The sequence below is a fragment of the Stegodyphus dumicola genome, chromosome 9, assembly GCF_044657685.1.
Source record: "Stegodyphus dumicola isolate Sdum_Otavi_A_Nest chromosome 9, ASM4465768v1".
Lineage (NCBI taxonomy): Eukaryota > Metazoa > Arthropoda > Arachnida > Araneae > Eresidae > Stegodyphus > Stegodyphus dumicola.
In genome coordinates, this window is record NC_140776.1 from 141,130,013 (window position 1) to 141,151,280 (window position 21,268).

At 32.9% G+C, this 21,268-nt stretch overlaps 1 protein-coding gene across 1 annotated transcript in view; it reads left to right on the plus strand.

Annotated features, from left to right (window-relative positions):
• Nucleotides 1–21,268, plus strand: part of LOC118186123 (uncharacterized) — a 688,593-nt gene that overhangs the window by 327,514 nt on the left and 339,811 nt on the right. The window contains exon 2 of the mRNA XM_085824162.1: nucleotides 6,271–6,594. Within this exon, the coding sequence (XP_085680288.1) occupies nucleotides 6,271–6,594 (324 nt within the window). The remainder of the gene's footprint in view (nucleotides 1–6,270; nucleotides 6,595–21,268) is intronic.

The window sequence follows — 21,268 nt, forward strand, 5'->3', positions numbered from 1 at the left end:
TTACTTCTTCTACTCTCTCTTGTCTTGCTGCTAGGGCGTGTGTCCTTGCCTCTCTGTATCGTCTAGAAATGTGATGACATTAGGTATTTTGAAGCATGAGACATGAAAATGAATAATGCTCTCGTTGGGACTCGAACCATGGACCTCTCGACTGCGCACCGAGCGTGCTGACCACTATACCACGAAGATATGCTATACGAAGGCGGGAGGAATACCTTATATAACATATTTGGAAACGTGCTAGTAGTTCGTCCATCAAAAGTACGTCATTAGAAGAAGTTGAAATGTATGACTGTCATTTCATATTATACACAAAGCATGAGTTCATATTATACGCAAAGAATGTGAGCATACGTTATTTTTGTTTTAATGAATTGGGTTTATTTACAGAAAAGTTACTGCAGAAAAAACTGTAAAGTGTTATGAAAATTTTCACTAATTAAAAAAAAAATGTGCCACATTATGGTTATTTGAAAAAGCAAAAACCATTTTCTCTTCAATATTAACGTAAGAGAATAAAACAATTAAATATGTAATACATAATTAAGGTATTTTGTCCAACATTAAATAAGAGAGAATTTTCTTCGAAAGTTCGCCTTTTCCTTTGAATTGACTGAAATCTTAACATAGTTCAGTAATCTTTGAATGTATAACGTAGTATTTCGTATACTACCTATAGTTGAGTCTTTCTCTTTAGTATGCATTTGCACTGAAATACTTATTTCGGTACTGTGCTACATTCCTTCTTAGCAAGTGCGCTTTAATTATGAATACGACATGCTTGAAAACAACGTGATTGTTCTGAAAATGAGGATAATCTTGACTCATTTTGTCTCAATTTCAGTTTTATACTAGGATCGTTATTCTATTTTTCGGTTACAATAGTTTATTTTTGTATAAGATGATATTTTTCGTATTGTATAATATTTTTCAAACTGAAACATTTAAAATCTTATAGATAATTTAATTACAGTATCTATTTTTTAAGTCTGAAATAAAAATGAATTAAAAAAATCAAATCTTCTTAATAAAACTTTCTTTGAAGAGATACTGTTCCTCTTGTAACATAACAAAAAAACACTATTACGAAAACTATGATCGTTTGCCTAGAAACACGAGTTTTGAACACATTTGTATTTTGATCTCATAAAATATTTCATTACTTATTTTGATCGGCTTTGACAAACGTCATGTTGAGTTATATTATCAAAATTTGAGAATATTTATAGTTATCCTGAATCAGGGTCACAACACTAACATTAGGAGTTAGTGTTTTGACCAGTTAGTGTAACATTAGACTTATGTAATTTTCTTAAGCATGGGATTTTAGGAGATCCTAAAATATCCCTTCATATATGGATATTATGTAATAATGTTTCTCCACAAGTAATAAATCTTGTATGCATTATAAAATCAGAGGCTATACGACTTAACATACCATAAAGATACATTAAAGCTAATAGTGAAATCTTCCAACTAAAAGAAATATTCCTGAAGTTTACAAAATTTTATTTTTTTATTCTTAAAAATAAAAACAATAATTGAGTACAAGTATTTTTACTTTAGTTTTTGACCTATAAATGTTAATTACTAAACAGAAGCAATGTATTTCAATTTTTTTACTTTCAAACTGAGGTTAAATCACAATACTGAAATACATTTACAGAACTATTAAGGATTTTCTATCAAGAATCATGATAAAGCAACTAGATCTTTATCAGGATTCTAACCACGCATCTTTCGCCGGACATGTTGCTAGTTATAGTACTATAGCATAAGTGGAAAACGGCGATATGCTTCTCATTACATAACGTTTTCAAATTAATTAATATTTGCGCTATTTATATTGTGTCATATCTATATGAACATAAATTTATAACAATTTCCCACAGAAATGCAGTATTTGAATTTTGTGACGTAGTATGAAAGTTACACAAAACTATTTTTTGTATCAGCGAAAATATAATTAACATTATTATTATTATGATTAACATATAAAAAGAAGGCTTATTTTTAATGCAATTTCGTCAAAACCTGATTTCATATGAGCATTTAATATATTAAATGCACTTTCTTCAGGATGTAAAAATGCTTTTGAAAAAGACATTAAGCTGAAGAGAAATTTCATATTATCTATAATATCTCTAAGATAAAATCAATAACATCATTAAAAACTCAGAGATGTATCCTAATCAGATATTAATTATAACCACGCATAAGAAAATGAATATTAACTTCTCGCTGTGAAGTGAACACGCTGTGAAGCCAAACAATTACTATTTAAAACAGCTACGTATTCTAAGTATTAAAATTCGAATCTGTAAATATTCTGTTATTCAAACACTATAAAATGTAATACCTTTACTTAATGAATTTCAGCGCCATCTAGTGTCTTACTCTTACATCTTTTAATAATGAACATTGTGTATACTTGCAATAAAGATGTTCCTAAAAAATGAATAAATGAAAAATTTATCCTTGAATTTTAAACAAATATAAAGGAATTTAATCTCTGATTACAATCATAAAACATAACTAAAAACGAATCAAGCAGTAAATCTGAAAAAAAAAAGAGATAATACTATAAAAGAAGTTTGCAGAAATCCTCCAGTGGTGCCCACATCATTTCACTGACTTCTTGGCCCAATTCTTTGCTCATAAAAGATGTCAAAATATTGATCACATCGCCTCAGACAGTTTAAAGAAATCTACATTTCCTCCATTCGTTCTAAGCTTTCTGCTCCGGCCCATTCCGTTGCCAGATACCCCAAACTTAAATTAGATTTTCTTCTGCTTTTCTGCTGCTGTAATCTCCTTCTGCGCCGTTTGCTATTTGCCGTATTCTTCTAAATTATGAAACCATTTTTATTTATTTTATTTTTTTTATATTTTTATCAGAATGTGTCGTTCAAGAGTGCTTTTTGGATACTTTTTTCTATTATCTTTTTATTGCTTGCTCAACGATTATGCAGCACAAAATTCAGAAACCTTTTTTCAAAGATAAACACTATTTTGCTTACTTTCCTCACAACTGATTTTTATACGATGAAGATTTCTGTATGCTTATATTACTTCTCTTTCTACATTATGCGAAATTCTAGATTAAATATAAGTGCTAAGGATATTGAAACGCACTTTTGGTTCTTCTTTATATTGTATATTCACGGTATGACTTTCACTGCAAACTTAATAAAGATTCGAGGAAAATAAGAAGTGATACCCCTAGCCAAACACACAAGCAATGAAAATTTATTTTTATTTTTATCTGAGATAAGGATTCTATTGTATCTTTTAAATGACAGTTATTTTGAAAGCTTCAGTGTTATAAACTATATCGGATTGAGATTATTTCAATAACTGTTATTACATTGTTGAATATTATTTGAAAGTATGCATAATTATTTTGCTTTCTCGTAACATAGTAGAAAATATCTTAATGCAGAATTCTGTATTTAGTATTTAAGATGTTTTAGCTAATGAAAATATGATTTCAGCTGGTATCAGTTTAATTCTTTGCATTTGAAAAAATTATATATTGCTGTATGCATTCGGGTTCTTAATGGACTGAAAGCACGCAGAATTTATGATAGCCTAATAAAATTTATTTTACCAAAAGGAATAATTTAGAGTTCTGGAACTTTCCATAAAAGTACTCGCATAGCTTTTCCACATATCACAGAGCACAACCAGTAGTTACACTTAACTACTAAGAACGTTAAACGTAATGCAATGCAAAACACATCTAAGTGTTTTGTGTAAAAGAGCGAAGCTCACAGAGAGATATCTCAATATTCCGTAGTCGACTGTGAACTGAGAAACTGAGAGGGGATGCTTTCTTTAGTCTTATACAGTTTTCCTCCGGCCACCAAGAAACGTCTAGTATCTTCCATTGCTCGAATTATAGGAAGGCATATAGGATTAAAGATAAAAGCCAGATGCGGTTACAGTTATATATAGGAATCAATGAAATATATTCAGTTAGAGTATCAGGGACCGGACCCAAATGTCGACAACTGTTCGTCAAGTTTCAGGACTTTTAACGATTTCTCGCCAAATTTGAAGGAAACAATTAGTCGCCAAAACTATCGCCAACTTGGTGATATATCGCCAATAAAACCTTTTTTTTTTTTTTTTTTTTTTTTTTTTTTTGGTAGAGCTTTGTCTATTTTAAGCCTTTCATGCTATATTGCACACACCCACATGTAATTTTCTGTATATTCAATAATTGTCTCGCAAAACACTAACAGATTTTTAACGCTTTTGCTTTTTTACATTTTAGAAATATTAATATAAACATGAAATTATCCCGGAGAATGACACACATTAAAAGTATTGATTGGCTATCTTTGTCTTGGAATGTATTCTTTATTTGTGTTATTGTAAGTACTGTAATTGTAAATACTTTAGGTTATTTCGAAGAAGAAAACATGAAAAATGAGCAATGCCCTCGCCGGGAACCGAACCAGGACCTCTCGAATACGCGCTGAGCGTGCTGACTATTACACCACGAAGGCATGCTAAGAAAGCGGGAGAAATACCTTATGTAATATATGTATTTAATTATGCTTCTCACAAGTCTTTTTGTTATGTATTTAAGAGAAGGGCTGATATTATAAATCCACACAGTAATATTTCCAACAAAGTCGCCTAAAAATATTTTATTGTGACTTATTTTTTGGTAACCTCTTTTCTTAATTTTTGACGCAGTAAAATAATTGCATAGCAAATCTCTATTAGAACATTAATGAACTTTTCTCTTATGAATTTATATTTGGATACATTTGAAACTTGAGAGTTGATACGGCGTTAATTATCACATCATCTCATGTGTGCTCTAATGAAGTAAGTGATTTGCGCTACAGTCTAGAAAGCGTAAGATCTGAGTTTCGAATCCCGACGAGGATGTGGTTGATTGCTGACGTTCCCTCACTTTGAAAAATCTAAGCCTCTATAACTGGTCATAGCAAGAAGTGTTTTTTTTTTTAATTTATTACAGAGTGCTTTATTTCTACAAAGAACGACCATACTTGTGTAAATTGAATCCCGAAGCAACAGCTTTCAACGATTTTCTCTGATTTCCACCGAACTATTTAGATTTATTAATAGATAGAAGCAGTTTTCCGAGACATCGAACACTTATTGTATCTGAAGAGTTTTACATTCAAGAGCATATTCCAACGTTACTTGAAAGTGTCCTTCCACATTTGCTGCAGCATTTAATTTAAACCGAAATGCATACATTTATTTAAAAAAGTCAAAGTAGCTACAGGTTTCTTTTACAGATATCGTTTCAAATTCATTAAGCCAATAATGCCTTTATATTAACATATCATTTATTTTTTTTAAATAATTTCTGCGTTATTTAATTTATTTGTATGTATTTTTTACTACTTATCATTATATTACTTTGTTGCCGCATATAGCAGTCAAACAGAATGCTCTTCATATTCGTGTTAAGCAGTTGCTTTAAAAAAAAACCGATTTTGCACACAGTCTAATAAGGATTTAAACCTAATACCCATTCTAACTGAAAACTCAATAAAGTCACTAGATTTAAGTCTTTGATTAGTTTGCTAAAATTGGTTACTAAATATTCCGACACCATTGGCACTGAGCAGTAGAGTTTCCTTTTTAATTTGGAGCACATTTAATGCTATTTGTTTGATTTCCTGCGAGTGTAGGCAGATAATTAAATTCCAGTGACTGTCGACGCGGGAGATGCAAGAGACTGACAATAAATGCAACGAAAGCTAAAGTTCAATCTATAATATTGTTCAATCGAATGTCTTTGAATGGCAAGGGAAAGGAGATTGTATTTGTATTTGGATAATTTGCTCATTATTTTACTTCCCGCTTTTTCAACAAAATATGCTTATGAAATAGAAGCATTCTACAATTATTAATTTATTTAATTATTTCTTTTTTGGAGAAACATGAAACATAAATTATGTCTTCAACAGGATCCTGTTAGCTTAACTTGCTACCGTTTGCGTTCCAAGAGCACGCATGGCTAAAAACGGTAATCGTTTATAAACTTAAGTATCGTGCATCAAACGTTTTAATGAAAATAATAATTAAGTGTACGGGACAGATGCTTATTTTTTAACTGTTCAGCTAGTTATTCAACTTTGAATTCGTTCTTCCATTGAGTACATTTTAGTAACCTCGCCTTTCTTGTAGAAAGAAAACATAATTTTTCTTGTGCGTTTTTATTTTTATATCCCGCGTAAATTTCGACACTAAATTATTAATTTTTGTCTGCGTTTACAGGCGAACAAGTGCAAGACTCTTTCACTCTGCAAGAATTCGGAAGTCGCAGTTCCTCCGAAGGAGCACTGTCTTCGCGTCTCACCCTGGCTGAGGCCTGTGGAAGGAGTGGAAGAAGGGGCTACCACAGACTCCAAGGGGAAGCTCCGGCACCGGAAGAATCAACCTCCCAACAACCGCCAAGTCCTTCCAGCCAGCCGTCGACTTGCTCCAGGCTCCCAGCACCCCAGACAGAGCCAGTAGAGTGTAGTTCTCCGAGCTCAAGCACCGAATCTAGCTCTGACTACGAAAGAGACTACTTCGGAGGCTTCACGGACACGGATGACGGTAAGACACTCTCTTAATCAAAATCAATGCCATATGCTCCCACCGCATATTCCATGATACCTCTAGGACTTCTATTAAACGCTTTCCCTCTGATGCCAGATCTGCATGCATAATGAAATCATCCTAATCAGAAAGCTCAATAGAATTAGAGAAGGGGACTAATTCGATTTTGATATAAGATTCCACATGGAGTACCTCTGCATATGGTGGTCTGGCGGACAGGTTCGCATATCCATCTCGGGTAAGGATCGTGTTCCATTCCGAGACATCGGGCTGTTTGTAATGTCTGATGGATTTGGTATTCATTTATTCATAAGACTGATATATCGATATCATTAAAATATTCATAAATGTACGAAATAAAGCCTCAGAGAGGAAATCGCAAAGATAAAGTGCAAAGATAGTTTGCAAAGATAAAGTGGTTCATTGGTTTCCATAGACTTAAAAACGAATGGTTGTAGATTAAAGTTTATTTTCTATTTTAAGTATGAGTGTTAGTCATAAATATCAGTATCTCGTTCCTAAAATTAAAGATTTGGTGCAAATTCTTCCGTTCTTTTTCACCACATACTTCAGCAGTTTAGATAATTTACACATTCCGTATGTATTGACATTTTTAAAATCCTCGTAATATATTATTTTTATATGATATTTAGTTTTATACTCTAAGAGCAAACATTTATTTTTTATGTTATTTCAATCAAAATACGAGAAATGGAAGCAGTATTCTAATGCTGCGCAATGCAAACGCTAACTTGATTTTAGCAAAATTTCTTTATGTTTGAGTTTTATAAACTGGAATTTAGGCTGTTTTTCAAAAGCACATTTCATTGGCGTTCATTATTTTGCTGTTACCTTATGTCTCTTTTTTATTTCATTTTCCATTTTTCTACTATTTCCTTAGATTCATTTATCCCGCTATTCATACAAAAAATCTGATGTGAACACCACCTGACATCCTTGTACGGAATATTAAATTACATGCACTTTTTCTTGCATTACATTTAAACTTATTGGATTGAATTAAATCTACTTCGTCGATAGCGCATACACCACAATAGAATAAATGCACTCTTTAAAGTCCACTATATTTGTTCACCGTAGCCACACTCTGGCGCTAGGTTGACTTAATAGCGCTATGTTTCGTTCATATTACAACTCAGAATGCAGAAAATTTATATCATTTGAAGAATTATCTAATGGTTGCCACATGTTCTATTCAAATACTATAATAAATCTAGAACGATGAATAAAAGAAAATAAGCAAACAAAACAGAAAAGAAAACAGTTTTTCACAGACGATTCAGTATTTCTCATTCAATTAATTCAGTATTTCTCATTCAATTAATTCAGTTCTCCCTTCGCGAGAAGGCAAAAATACATAAAAACTCAAAATATCTATAATAAAAATTACAAAGTAAATCTTAAACACTTATTTCTTCGAAAAAATTCCAGAAAGGATTAAGCATGATTTAGTTCGCAATAATAAATGACGGCGTTATCTTTGTTGTTGCGAAGCTTAGTCCCTCTAGATTGGCAACAAATCTACTATTCTGTTGTTTCAAATGTACACAAACATGTCCGCCATGTTATTTAAAAATTAGACTTAAGCGCACATAAACAGCTTTTAAATTGTTGATAATTCTACAGATATTGCTTGCAGATTTCTTAAAGGCATAAAAACCTTAACCGGAAGATATGAACAACATAATTCAATCATTTTCAAAGCAAAAAATATACAATTTACAAACATATAAGATTAAAGAAACTGAGATCACTGAGCCGGGTAACAGAGTGGATATATATATAAATATATTTATATACGTTTGGTGCGGCTGGTTACAACCAAAATACGAGGTGCACATCTTTATGTTATAGCAGTCCTATATGCAAAATTTCAACGTTCTGAGGCTACTCGTTTTTGAGTAGGAGATACATACACGTACATACGTACAGACACTACGAAAAATCCTCTTCAGAATTAATTTAAAAGCAGTTGTATAATTTTTTGTAGAATTCTATCCTTACGTACAGATTTCACTCAAGACCATCATTAAATTGCATTGGATAGCGGTCAAAATGGATAATTTCGTTGAAATATGCTGCCTAAAACTTTTCGCGATTACAATACTTCCTTTTCATTTCGTGCAAGGAAGTAAAAGTATTACAGTAAGACATAAAATAAAATATAACTGTATAAAGCAAAGATTATTACATATAAAATTTAATCGAAAGTTGCCAATGTTTACTCGAAACAAAATTCAAATGATAACGTGATCATATAAAAAATAGCCCAACTCGTGTATTACCTTAATGCATTTTTTGCTATGCTATTTAGTTTTATGAAGAATGTATACTCTAACAGCCGCATTTTGATAAACTTTTTTTCTGGAAGAGAGGGTATTTTATTTTAATAAAGCAATAATCGCAAGTAATATGTTTATTAAAGCAAGAGCTTATTAGCCTAAATGTGCGTTAGCCCAGAAGGGCTATTTCTCGAAATGGCATTTTGCGTTTTATCTCTAAAAGCGCTGAATTATTTTTCAAATTGCTGCCGCCAAATATAATCTCCCCATATTATATTTAAATAATAAGTTAAATGACGAAGAATCTGCATGAATATATGTATGTTTCTCGCACTGTAAAAAATGACGTATCTAGAACCATCAGATTTTGAATAACGCAATCTTTCACCCGAACATGGGAAGCCCAAATTTTGAATTTGTTTTATTACCTGTTTCATGTTTAAAGCTTTAAGGAATTTTTGATTAACAGAATCAAAGATTTCAAAGCGAGCAATGGTAACACTTTACAGAAAGAAAACATTTTTATCTCCAGTGTGCGAGACTGACTATCGGAAATTTTAAAGATATGTTGTTTTTAAATATTTTGTGAAATTGCCGTTGAATTGAATTTTATGCGGTTTAAGTGCGAAGACCATGATATTTAATAACTAAATTAAACAAGCAAAACGTTAAAAAAAGGTCCCCTGAGGCGTAATATGAAATCTGAAAGATTTCCGTTTTTTTAAACTTTTTTATCGAAATTTATTTTAATGCAATTGAATTATAATTTTAAGATTACCAGCTGCACTCTTCTATGCGTATTTCCCTCCCAACTATCATCTAAATCTATTAATAGATGAGGCGAATAATAATTTTCAAAAGATACTTATTTATAATGTAAAATTCCGTCTATGAATAAAATAGCACGTTTAGTTTTGGAATTCTTTTAATAAACTGCATATCATCGATAAGATTTTGAAATACTCATTTCTTTTTATAGGAATTTATAAAACAATTTAGGTGGTGGTGTGGTGTATTTAATTACGGCAAAGCACACTAGGACTATCTGCCTAAGGGGAGGGATGCCTTCGTGGAGATCTTTCCAAGGCAAACTGGCTCGTATACACGTTACACATGGGGAAAACCACGAAAACGCCCATGCAGCCAGCCCGTTCTCGGGATTCGAACCTCGGACCGAACTACCAGTGTTCAGCGACTTTACCGCTCGGCCGCTGGTGGGCCCTAAAACAATTTAGGAGTAATGTCATGTGACACGATATTGTCACTTTCAGTTTTAATATTGCTTGTTTTATTTTCTAAAATTAAGTACTGCTCTTTGATGCGCGTTCTACAAGATTAATAATCAAAGCAATAGGTTGCATAATCACTATTCAGCAAAATAATTTAGAAATAGGGACTTGAGATTTGAAGTATTTATTTTATTAATTTATATTTATCTTTGTTTCTTCGGTAGTGCTATAAATTATGGAAAAGATGAGATCATACAACATTGTTCTTTCTAAATGACGGAAATTCATTGTTCTTCTATATGGAATTTTGAATTTTATGGCAAATTATCGACTCGTGACAAAAAATCAGTCATTTATGGCAACTATCAAATGAAGTATCTTCCCTGAAATAAATACAGAAAACAAAATCAAATATATATATATATATATATATATATGTTATAATAAAAGCAAAGGAAATAACGGAGCAGTGTAGATGCGTGATTAGATCCATATTGAAGAAGAATTTTGATTGCGTAGTATGCTAGTAATGCTAACTTGGTAATATCTAAAGAACTTGGCAGTCGAAGCAGTTTTAATTCCATTTTTATTTCCAATTGATATTTGTGGCCACAATCACTTGGCACTCTAGGCGTGCCTTTCCACAGAAGATTTACATTTTTGATGTTGTTGGGATAGAAGCAAGCCAGCGAAATTACATCATAGCACAGTAGAGAGCTAAAGCTGAAGTGCGTAGTTATGAAAGATGGAAGCACGGCAAAGAGAAAAGTTTTGGTTTACAATTATTACGTCATCAGAGCTGCGCGGGCCATAGAGTGTTCTAGAAATGACGCAATGCAGAGAAGTTATTACGATTTTAGAATAGAGAGGAAGAATTAATGTTTATAATTATATTATAATTCTAATTCATACATTTTTATCTTACATATTAATAATTGTAAACCAAAACTTTTCTTTTTGCCGTGCTTCCATCTTTCATAACTACGCACTTCAGCTTTAGCTCTCTACTGTGCTATGATGTAATTTCGCTGGCTTGCTTTCTATCCCAACAATATCAAAAATGGAAATCTTCTGTGGAAAGGTACGCCTAGAGTGCCAAGTGATTGTGGCCACAAATATCAATTGGAAATAAAAATGGAATTAAAACTGCCAAGTTCTTTAAATACTACGCAATCAAAATTCTTCTTCAATATGGATCTAAGCACGCATCGACACTGCTCCGGCTTTTCCTTGTTTTGCTCTTATTATGACATATATATATATTATATAACCTAAATTATTAAAATATTTTGAATTAGTTTTGATATATGGTATCAGTAGTGGGCACAGCCCGACCCGCCTAACCAAACAAGTTGGTCTCATGGTCATAACAGGCCACTCCCAAAATATTATGGCATATTATATAATTATATAAATATAAATATATAATATAATATATAAATATATAATATATAATATAATATATTAAATATATAATATAATATATAAACATAAATATATGGCAAAATATTAAGGGGAAATGATTAGGATCAGTTTACTCCAGAATTCAAACTATGGAAGCTTTTGCTTATAAGGCATTTTCTTCCTCCTTCCGGTATGCCTTCGTGGTGTAACGGTAGCACACTCGGCGCGTATTCGAAAGGTCTAGCTTCGAGTCCCGGGGAAGGCATTGCATATTTTTACGTCTTTTGCTTCAAAATAACTTAATGACTCTACAGTTTTAAGGATTTTCACAATGTAATTAATATCCTTATTAATTTTCTTGTGGGTTCTAAAGCAACTAATATATATATATTATTTAAATAAAAATTGCAGTAAATATATTACCTTTAATATTAATAAAAATAATTACAAGTTTAAAATATTTAAATAGACATATTTTAAGATTAATTAATTATAGCAAAACACAGACAAGCTGCTTCCCTGAGATGATAGTTTATAGCAGACATTTTAAGGCAACTATAATTAGATATTGGAAATCTGGATCCTCAAATCGCATGATTTTGTTTTCTCGAAGCTTTAATATTCGGGAACTGAACGTTCACATTTTATTCGTTATTCCATATCTTCTGAATCATAACCTAAAATTCTTTAATTCTTTTAACTGTTTCTTAAAAGTGATTATTAGTGTTTAGTTCAACTGACAAAATACTCAAATGTATTTTGTCGGTACCCTAAACTAAATTTCTTACTTAAATGCCGGCGTTTCTTAAAATCTTATTCTTAAATTTGTATTTCATTAAACTCAGATTTCAAATTTTGCTTTAATTAAAACCTTTCAACATTAAGAAAAGCTTATTTTTGCTGTTCTTATATGACGAATTCGGACGACTCTAGAATTCATTAGAATGGGAATTTGATTTCGAGAAAATTAGCAATTCGTGCTACCTCTAGCATGTACTTTACAACCGAGAAAAGTCACAAAATCTGGCTTAATACTGTTCTGGAGTAGGACTTAGGAGCCGAATATCTATGTTTCTCAGTTTTAGTCTTGAGGCCAGTTGTGAGCTCATCTGCAAGAATTCTCTCGATTCTACATCTTACATATGATGCTATTCAAATGACGAATATTTAACTTAGTATTATGATTACACAGTAATACCGAGAAATAATCCCTAAACGTATTAAGGAAGATCCCAGGCTAAATTCCAACGAGCAAATTAACAGTAAGTGAATTTCTCTCCAACGGCATGTCCCCAGGGTTTGAAATGGCATCCTCATTGGTCTATTTAAAATCCATCAATATTCGCTGACATGAGGGAACTAATTACTTTTAAGGACTAAGCATTTCCTCTCAGGTTCGAATTGAGAAACTTTAACGAATTTCTCGTGACACGAATCTCAACAGATAAAAGAATTTGAAATTCTGGCTGGCGGCCTGGACACAAAGTGCCTTATTTCCCTTCTTAAAATTCTTCCACGGCTCCCTAACTTTGAGCAATTCGGATGCACAAAAGGCAGATGGAGATCTCACAATGGGGAGAGGAAACGCCGAAACAAGGATCATTACTTTCGGCTGGCGGCCATTAGTCACCTAAACTTTCTCCCAAACTTCGATGAAGGCTTAGCCACGGATTTATTTTCATCCGACGATATGGAAGAGAGGAAAGCATCATTAAAATTGGAGCTTGCAAGAGATCTAGAAGAGTGTGTGGATTCATGAAAAGTCCATTATGTGCTAGAATGAAGAAATGCCAGAAACTATGTGTACGTTAAATATGCTCACAACTATTATATGTTGATGGGATATGAAATATTTTAACGAATGATATGAAAAAAATTCAATATTAGTCGTTTATCATTGTCATCAATATCTTGGTTAATCAGTCATTTTATTCAAAGCGTTGTTTAATTTTCCATAAGTTCTCCTCAATTCCATAATCACCTTTATTGCTCACTTTAATTTGCGCATTGCAAACAGAATCATAACTTCATAATATCTAAGAAAAGAAAATCAATTAAAGGTACTTTATTAAATTTCATAATAAATAGAATGTTGACGTTAAAGAAAAAATGACATTGCACCTAAAAACTGAAAACAGAAATGATTATACAAGTTATCAAAACGTCTTTTTTAAAAATTCATAGAATACAAAAACACATAAATGGTATTGCGAGCTATAAGCATGCAGTAAATAATTTAATACCTTCAGCACTTCGTGATGAAGACAACGTTAATGCACTTGTAGACACCATAGAAACAACATTTCAACATAATCCAATACCTTACAACGATAATGTAATTACACATTTTAAGAAAATAGTTTACCACGCTATCTACGTAGTCCTTAACCGAGAAATCTTCCCTTTCCCATTTCATCCTTCTTTAGTAGACAACATTATAAGGAAACTGAAAATCTGTAAAGCTAGTGCGCTGTATAATATAAAAAATATAGATTTAAAATATGTAACACTATAATAATATTTGTAATACAGGTGATACTATACAAGTATCGCTTGTATTACAAATATTATTAACGCTATTCTCAAATTTTGTCATTTTCCTAGTCTCTGAAAACAGATAATCATAATTGATATACTTAAATCAAATCAAAACACCACTCTTACGCAAAACTATCCACCCTTTAATTTACGTACATCTCTACATTTAAGGTAAAACATAATACTACAAAACAAATTCTTGGAATCCGTCCACAGGTGCGGAATTTCTTGAGGTTACAAAAGTGTTTGACAACATACGGTGCGGTGGCCTTATTTATAAATTAAGCAAATTTAATTTTGCACATACTCTAATTCGAATTATCACTCCATAATATATTATTCAGCATATGAATTGGAAATGCATATTGTCGGAGAGACAGGTTAAAGCAGGTGTACCTCAAGGCTCAGTATTAAGGCCTTTATTCTACAACATATATACTTAGATAGCGCTCTTCATTAACGATACAGCTATTGAACTTGAGCATTAAAGAGCTATTAATTTAAAAACTTGAAAATATCAACTTCAGCATTATCTTGATTTGCTAAAGTCATGGCTCACAGATTGGAAAGTTTCAGTTAATGGTAGCAAATCAAAAGCGGTTATCCTTTGCAAAGATCAGTTATAAAATTTATTATCTACTCCCACGTTATTTTAGAAGAAATGCTCTGGAAACAAGAAGCCACATACATGAGTATCATACTTGACAACAAAGTAACTTTTAGACCTTATTTTCCAAATTCAAAAATGAATTTAATATTTACATAGCTAAATTAAAACCTCTTTTCAAAAACCATATCAGCCTTTCTATTCATAATAAGAAAAATTTCATAAAACAATATGACATCCGACATTTCTTTACTCCTCCTCCATATGGGGAGCATGCTTCAAACCAACATTCCTATAAAATTCAAATTCTGCAAAATAAAGCTATTTGGGAAATATTTACTGCTACTTGGTTTATGAGAATAATGTATTACATACCGATTCAGAAATCGAAAACTTTGAATTATACATTTCTAAAACTGCTTACAATTTTTACTAGGGCATTATACATGACTAAAACTCACCAATTTGAATTCAAAATCATAAATCACGACTCCAAGAAAAGCACGTGGAAGAAGTTAATAATCTTCTTTTACAACAGTACTTTATTGCAATTCACTCAATGATTCTTTTTTTTTATCTTTATTTGTTTTCAATCATTTTTAGTTGTAAAAAATAAATTTTAATTCTTCTTCACTTTTATATCGAGATTGAACTGTGCATGTTAAATATTTTAAATTTCATACAACATAAATTCTGGTCAACGTATTTAAGAGTATGTAAGGGGAAAATTCCTTTATATAATTAATCTTTAATCAAGGCAGGCACAAAAATCAGAGAGATCACACGCTTGCCGTAGTCCGAATTTAGAAGCGGCGCAATTTGCGGAGAGCAGGTAATTGAATTCAATAACGGAAATGTAGCAAACGACTGAAACTGAGTAAAATCGGGAGACCTGCTGCTAAACAGGATCGATATGACATAATAATTTAACCAATTGTTGCCCAACCGGTGCTGTGGTTAGGGTCTCTAACTGTCGTGTTAAAAGGCCCTTGTTCAAATCCCAAAGAAGGCATATACGTTTGTAAATGTATAATGTCCTGCTGTATGTCCTCTAGAGAGGTTGATGGTAGGGGAAGAGGTGTGGGAGACCCTCGGTCCTGTCTCTCCGGGGTGCTCTTCGTCAAAAGTGGGGGCAGAACTGAGCTAAATCGAACTGTCACCTGTAAGGTTTTCATGTCTGTTGCCAACGACAGACGTAAACTTGCGCCCCTTGACACGCGATATTTCGTGGGCTTGGGCTGACCATACGTCAGGCAAGTGAGCATCAGAAGCTTGATCAACTGCTTTCTTTCTGGGTTATTTATGCTACTGATGCTACGTTATGTAGACTCTATGTTGCTGTCGATATATGTCACGATCGAAGTATGCGGTGCCTTTTTTATGTATGAAAAATGTGTTTCTATTCTCTTATTCAAACATTTATCGGCAACTAATAACAGTCAGATGACCTTGTCGATTCTAAGCCGTGTTAACGCTCTGCAATTTTGATTCTTACATTATCAGTCCTTTGTAATGTCGATTCTGCACAGTGTGTATTCCTTATATGTAAGCCGAATTGGACATGGTGAAAAAAGACCTAGCGGCCGCCTACCGTTTATATAAGAGTTTACTGTTTAGTAGATAACATTTATAGAGTAGCTATAGTTTAAATCGAAATTCGCATGTTATGAACTATGTGGACAAATCCCGTAAAACTAGCTACGTGTAACGATTCACTCTGGAATCGAATATATAATAAAAAATATGTTTAAGCGGTTGCTATTGAAAAAGCTACACAATTGCTTCAAATTTGTATCTCAAATTTTACCGATTAAATTCTTTAAACTCTGGCTAATATGCTTCTGTGTACAATATTGTATAAATATATAGAAATGTTAAATTATTGGCACATCTATCTATATAAGAAAGTAAGTTACAAGTGATTTCAATAAAAATAAAATATTTCCTTTTGTGTGCCTGTTTTTTTTTTTCATCATTTGATTCGAATTTCAAGAAATTTCTTTAATTTGTTTAATTGTGTAAACCCGTCTCTGTGTAAAACGTCCATTATTCTAAAATAAGATTTTTAAGAACTTTAAGTTTCAGATTTTAAATTACGTCTGAAGGGGCGATATTTTTAACATTTTGTGTGCTACCTTTATTTATTAAATATCATATTCTTTGCACTTAAACCATAAAATTCAGTTCAAGAGCAATATCGAGAAATAATTTTAAATTGAGCATATCTTTAGAATTTCCGATACAGAGACTCGCGCGCTGGAGATAAAGCTGTTTTTTCTGTACCACGTTGCCATGGCTTGCTTTGAAATCCTTGAGTTTGTTAATCAAAAATTTATTAAAGTTTTACAAAATAGTAAATCGATAATAAAACAAATTCCAAATTTCAAATTTGGGCTTCCACATGCCTATATTCGAAGTAGGATTACGTCATTCAGAATTGGATGGCTCTAGGTACCGTTGTTTTATTACGATACGAGATGCATACATTAATGCATATTCTTCATTATTTAATTTCTTCAAATATAATATAGGACGATAATATTTGGTGGCAACACTTTGGAAAGTGGAACGGACATTCTAAGAGTGATTCGACGCAAAATTGCAAAACGTAAGCAATAGTCCCTCGGGGACAAAACCCCTTTGGACTAATAATGTATACTTACAAATTTAGAAGTATGTTCCAGTATTTCATTAATTATTCTAAGAAAATAATGTGTTATTTTGAGAATTATAATTTTATCATTAAAATTTCTCAAAACTATAACTTTCCTGCAGATGCGCAGGATTTCTTTAAAAACCATCAGTCAAAATTTCTAATATACAGTGGAAGGACAAAAATATGGAAACACCTTGTGAAATGCATGTTTGAAAGGAAAGATTGATTTTAATGAAATATGTAGGTGGCGCTGGCGTTTTTGACTACTGACGCCACCTATACAAGTTCGTAAATGTGCTAAACAGTTCAGTTGTTGTCGGAGTACTGTTATGTGAGGTTGTCATTGCATTATGTCAGAGTTAACAGACTTCGAACGTGGGCAAATTGTTGGAGCACGTATGGTAGGTGCTTCCGTAGGCAAGGTAGTTTAGTGTTTGAAGAAGTACTGTATCGAAGATTTATTCCGCATATTTGAAAAGCGGAAAAACATCATCTGCTAAATCACAGCGCGGACGAAAGTGTGTCCTGAGTGATCGTGACAGACAATCATTAAGGGCAATTGTGACAAAAAATAAGAAGACCACAGCTGCAAAAGTTACTGCTGAAATCAATGTTGTGTTACCGAACCCTGTGAGTACCAAAACAATTAGAAGGGAGCTTCATAAACAGGGAATTGCTGGCCGTACTGCAATTGAGAAGCCACTCATCAGTGATGCTAATGCCCGTAACAGGAAAAGGTGGTGTTTAAGTCATAAAGCCTGGACTATAGAGCAGTGGAAGCGAGTAATATGGTCTGACGAGTCTTCTTTCACATTGTTTCCCACTTCAGGCCGAGTTTACGTCTGGAGAACGCCATCTCAAGCCTATAATACAGACTGCTTGTTGGCAAGAGTGAAACATGGCGGGGGTTCTGTTATGGTTTCGGCAGCCATATCGTGGTTCTCTGCTAGCCCCATGATAACTGTGTCAGGGCACATGACTGCCAAGACTTATGTGAACATTTTGGCCGATCAAGTTCACCCCATGGTACAAACTTTGTTCCTCGATGGTGATGGTGTCTTCCAAGAAGACAAAGCCCCTGTTCACACAGCTCGCATTGTCCAGGACTGGTTTTCTGAGCACGAGGATGAGTTGTCCCATCTCCCCTGGCCACCACAGTCACCAGACCTGAATATTATCGAACCTTTGTGGTCTACATTGGAACGGAAAGTGCGTTCTCGTTATCCACCACCAACATCGTTATCTGAACTTGCCACCGTTTTGCAGGAAGAATGGTATAATATTCCCTTGGCAAACATACAGGAACTGTATTTATTCATTCCGAGAAGACTGCAAGCTGTTTTGGATGCCAACGGGTTTCCTACACCATATTAAGCAAAGAAACATGTTTTTTTAAAGGTGTTTCTATATTTTTGTCCAACCCCTGTGTTTTGTTATAAAATGACAGCTATTATGCTTCTTATATAACAGTTTTAAAAATTACGCTAAATTGTATGTTAAAAAAAGTATCGGCTTTGAAGTCTCAAACATAAAATATGTTATGTTTTAAAAAAAAAAATATAGTTCAATTATTTTTGAAGTTGGTCACATTTGATTGCATATTAATTGCCTAATTTTGAAAAATCATAAAAAATTCGCGATTTGTTATGCGTAATCTGTGCGTAGTACATGGTACAATTTTATGCCTTTGACGAACGTTTTTAAGCCAAAAGAGGCGTTCGCCCAGAATGGCTGTTGGTCTCGAAACATCATCTTGCGTTGAATCACTTAAATGCGATGTATCACTCTTCAAATTGTTGCTACCAAATATTATCGCCCCGTGTTATATTTAAAGAAATTAAGTATTGAAGAATCTGCACGAATATATGTGTGTTTCTCGCATTGTGAAAAAACAACGGTACCCAGACTCATCAAATTTTGAACACTGTAGACCTCCAACCGAGCGTGGGCACCTAGAAATCTAGAATTTTGAATTTGTTTTATTGCCTGTTTCATATTTTGGGATACTTTAACGAATGAATTTTTTGTTAAGAAAATCAGCAATTTCGAAGCAAGCAGTGGCAACACTGTAGGGAATAAACCAATTTTATATCCAATGCGCGAACTCATGTATCAGAAATTCCAAATATATGCTGTTTTTAAATACTTTAAGCCCAAAGTGGCGTTAACCCAGATGCTCTCGAAACATATATATGTCTGTCAATGAAAGAAATGCCCATTTGGGCGTAATATAACATCTAAAAGCTTTCAGACGTTTTATTTTATCTTACTTTATTTTTTAATAGGTGGACACAGTCATAAGATAATTATGCAGATACTGAGCTTTAATGTTAAATGATGTGCGCATTTTTATACTTTAAAGGTAACTTACCTCTTTAGTAACAGATCGGTTTCCTAAAAATACTTAAATCTGTTTTTAATTTGCTTCGGTACCAATTAATATTCAATATAATATAGCTCTAAGAAGTGTCAAATATAAATGTAATGAAAAAACAAACTATTTCGTTCAAATAATTGCTAATATCTGATAATAATACTAATAAAAAAACTGTCATAGCAGTTTACGTTTGTTACATAGTTATTTAAAATTTTGTTCAGGTTTTCAATTCAAATGAAATGATCTAGCGAAAACTCATTTTCTTGAAAACCATTTGCATAAGCTGTTGATTTCGTGCCAGAATAAGCTTCTAAACAGAAACACTTGAAACAAAATTCAAAAACAAATACTTTAATGGAATTTTACTTAGAGCTTAAAACGTTTTAAAATATTGCTAAAACTAGAGACCATTACCGGACTACACCTCAAGTATAAAATTAAAAGTTTTAGAAGCTGTCTAAAATATCGGTGGTGTAAGACCCTTCAGAATGCAACAATTTCGTCATATCCAAATAGGGGCGAAATAGGAGGGGAAATAGGTATTTCCTTATAGCAACGTAGCACATCTATCAATTACTATCGGATAAACGTCCGAGAAATGTTCATACTCTAATGCAATATAATGGATAGAAGTATCCGAGGACTGAGTTACATTAATAACTGAGCAACGAAGTAGAAAAAAGCATTTCTTTTTGCGCAGTTTGCATCTTTGTTGCATAGAAATATATGTCTGAACAGACTTTCAAAAATATAAGATCCAGGTAAGAAACTCGTGTTTTTAAACCAGTACCTTATGCATGAATTTTGAAAATTAATAAGTATTACTGAACAAATACATGAAGCAATGTATGTTTGATACTAATGAATGAATCATACACAATAATATGAAAGCTTATTTTGTTTTGAAAGTAATGTTTTAAACTTATTTTTAAAGTTAGATACCCTGATAGGTATAGCGGTTCGAGATGATGACCGGATTCGAATCTTGATGAAGGCCTTGATATATGTAAGCGTATAGTATCTGTGCGGCATGAGACGCTTAAACTACTCGTGATCCGAAAGTCCTTTTGAGCGGTTTGTGGAAGGGTAGGAATGGTTAGAGACCCTAACATTAATTTCCCGGCTTGTTCTGCTTTGAAATGGGGATGGAACTTCCTTTTTCTAGCTGGTGTAATTCGGTCGTCCACTGTCTTGCACGCTGGGCAGCATTCCCTTTGCTGAGACGGCTAGATGGCCAATGAGTGTTGGTCATTCAAGATTTATGCATTAACTTGTATGTGCCCAGTTATTCGTAATAACAACATTTCCATATTCTAGCTATGCAATTAATTATTATAGAAGTTGTGATGATTTGCTGCTTAATCAGTACCTATTGTTCAACTAACAGCTATTAGCTATTTACCAATCATGCATTATAGAAATGGAAGCTTCATTATTCACAGGAAGAAAAGTGTCAACTGTGTAAAATGTGGTCTTATTCCCAATAGATGTTTTCCGATTTTTCTATTAATACTGATATAGCTCTTCCTCAGCCATAACGTTTTATGAATAAAAGTT